General features: G+C 31.8%; 1 protein-coding gene across 1 annotated transcript; it reads right to left on the bottom strand.

The window, feature by feature from the left end:
- Nucleotides 1-373: 373 nt before the first annotated feature.
- On the bottom strand, nt 374-1,227 carry LOAG_15679 (hypothetical protein). The gene is made up of 2 exons (XM_003151169.2): nt 1,075-1,227; nt 374-646 (listed from the first exon to the last, which is right to left on the bottom strand). Exons 1-2 carry the CDS (start codon nt 1,107-1,109, stop codon nt 532-534), a joined length of 150 nt encoding a protein of 49 aa, XP_003151217.1. The 5' UTR covers nt 1,110-1,227; the 3' UTR covers nt 374-531.
- Nucleotides 1,228-1,344: the final 117 nt, after the last annotated feature.

The following is a 1,344-nucleotide window of genomic DNA, read 5'->3' as shown; positions in this document are numbered from 1 at the left end:
ATATATATATATATATATATATATATATATATATATATATATATATATATTATAACCTGTAAAGATTGATAGAATAAATTCTGAAAACAGAAAAAAGAATTTAGATTTCATTGACAAGCATGACAAAAATACATCGTAGTTCTGAACGAAATAATGTGAATACAGAGAAGGGATGAAGAAACGCATCAAGCACAATAACTTGCACAGTTTAAGTTAAACCAAAGAAATTTTCTAAACGAAAACCACTGATCAACTGAAAATGACCGGGATGACAATACAGTTCAGGAACTTTGAAAAATATGGTTTGAAGATTAAACTTAACTACGAACAGAATAAACCACCTGCGATATATAGTGAACTACAACAGAAATTAGCTGTAACGATGAAATAAAACCGTTTCAAAGACTAAGGTTTTTTATTTTTGGATATTATATCACTGTCTAGTACTCCTAACTTGAACAATATTCAGTGTGCTTCATCCAAGAAAAATGCGACAAAATAAGGTCCATAATGAGTGTATGACAGATCTGATTATGATGATTTCTTCACATCACCAATTTGAATTGGTTTTGATTCTGGAGGCAATATTCGAGGCAAGAGAAGTATAGCAAAAAGTGCAGAGAAGTGTAGGAAAAAATACATTTGCCTATAAGAAAAATGAGTTGAATTTAAAAGAAAAAGAAATGACATGGTATTTCATCTCAGCAGCGTCAAAATGATGGCGAGAGAACCGCTGCCGATTGAAAGAAGCGAAGATGACGAATAATTGAAGAGTGCAAATCCGACCATTAGAGATTACATCAAAAATCATTTCTTATTCTCCCAAGATAATTCTAACGTACAATATGCCCTATTAAAAACCTAATTGATGAAATCAATTAGTTTATTAAATAGTGCGAAATCATCAATCCCGATAAGAACCACAAATGTTTTAATCATCAGAGTCTGTAAAACAAAGACTCCAATGAACTGAGGCATATACTGTTGTTTAAGGAACAAGCTCACAGTAGGTGAAAATGAAGGGAAAATAATGGAGCGATCTAAAAAACTTTTGAAATCAAAATTCCCGAGTACCTGTAAAAGTATAGGCCGGGTCCGAGGTGTAACATCACAAATGGATATGATGCATAAGATAAAGCGATCTTTGTGACAACAAATGTAAGTAAGTCATATAAACGTCGCAGAAATTCATTCCTTTGGAAGCGCCAACGTAAGCAACGACGTATCTGAATTTAAAAAAAGAAAAAATATGAATGATTATTAGCTTGATGAATGAAATTTTAATAAATTTTTCTCTTCCAGTCCATTGATTACTTCAGGTTAAACTTTCGCTGTTTTCTTCCT

This window comes from Loa loa, assembly GCF_000183805.2.
Source record: "Loa loa unplaced genomic scaffold supercont3.2430, whole genome shotgun sequence".
Lineage (NCBI taxonomy): Eukaryota > Metazoa > Nematoda > Chromadorea > Rhabditida > Onchocercidae > Loa > Loa loa.
The sequence above is the reverse complement of the archived record's forward strand: the minus strand, read 5'-3'. Positions and strand labels throughout refer to the sequence as shown.

Excerpts from the sequence above, each read along its gene's own strand:
- LOAG_15679 (XM_003151169.2), bottom strand. The coding sequence starts at position 1,109 with ATGTTACACCTCGGACCCGGCCTATACTTTTACAG. Across the intron at positions 647-1,074 it reads CCCGGCCTATACTTTTACAG|GCAAATGTATTTTTTCCTAC; the intron begins GTACTCGGGAAT and ends TTTTTCTTATAG.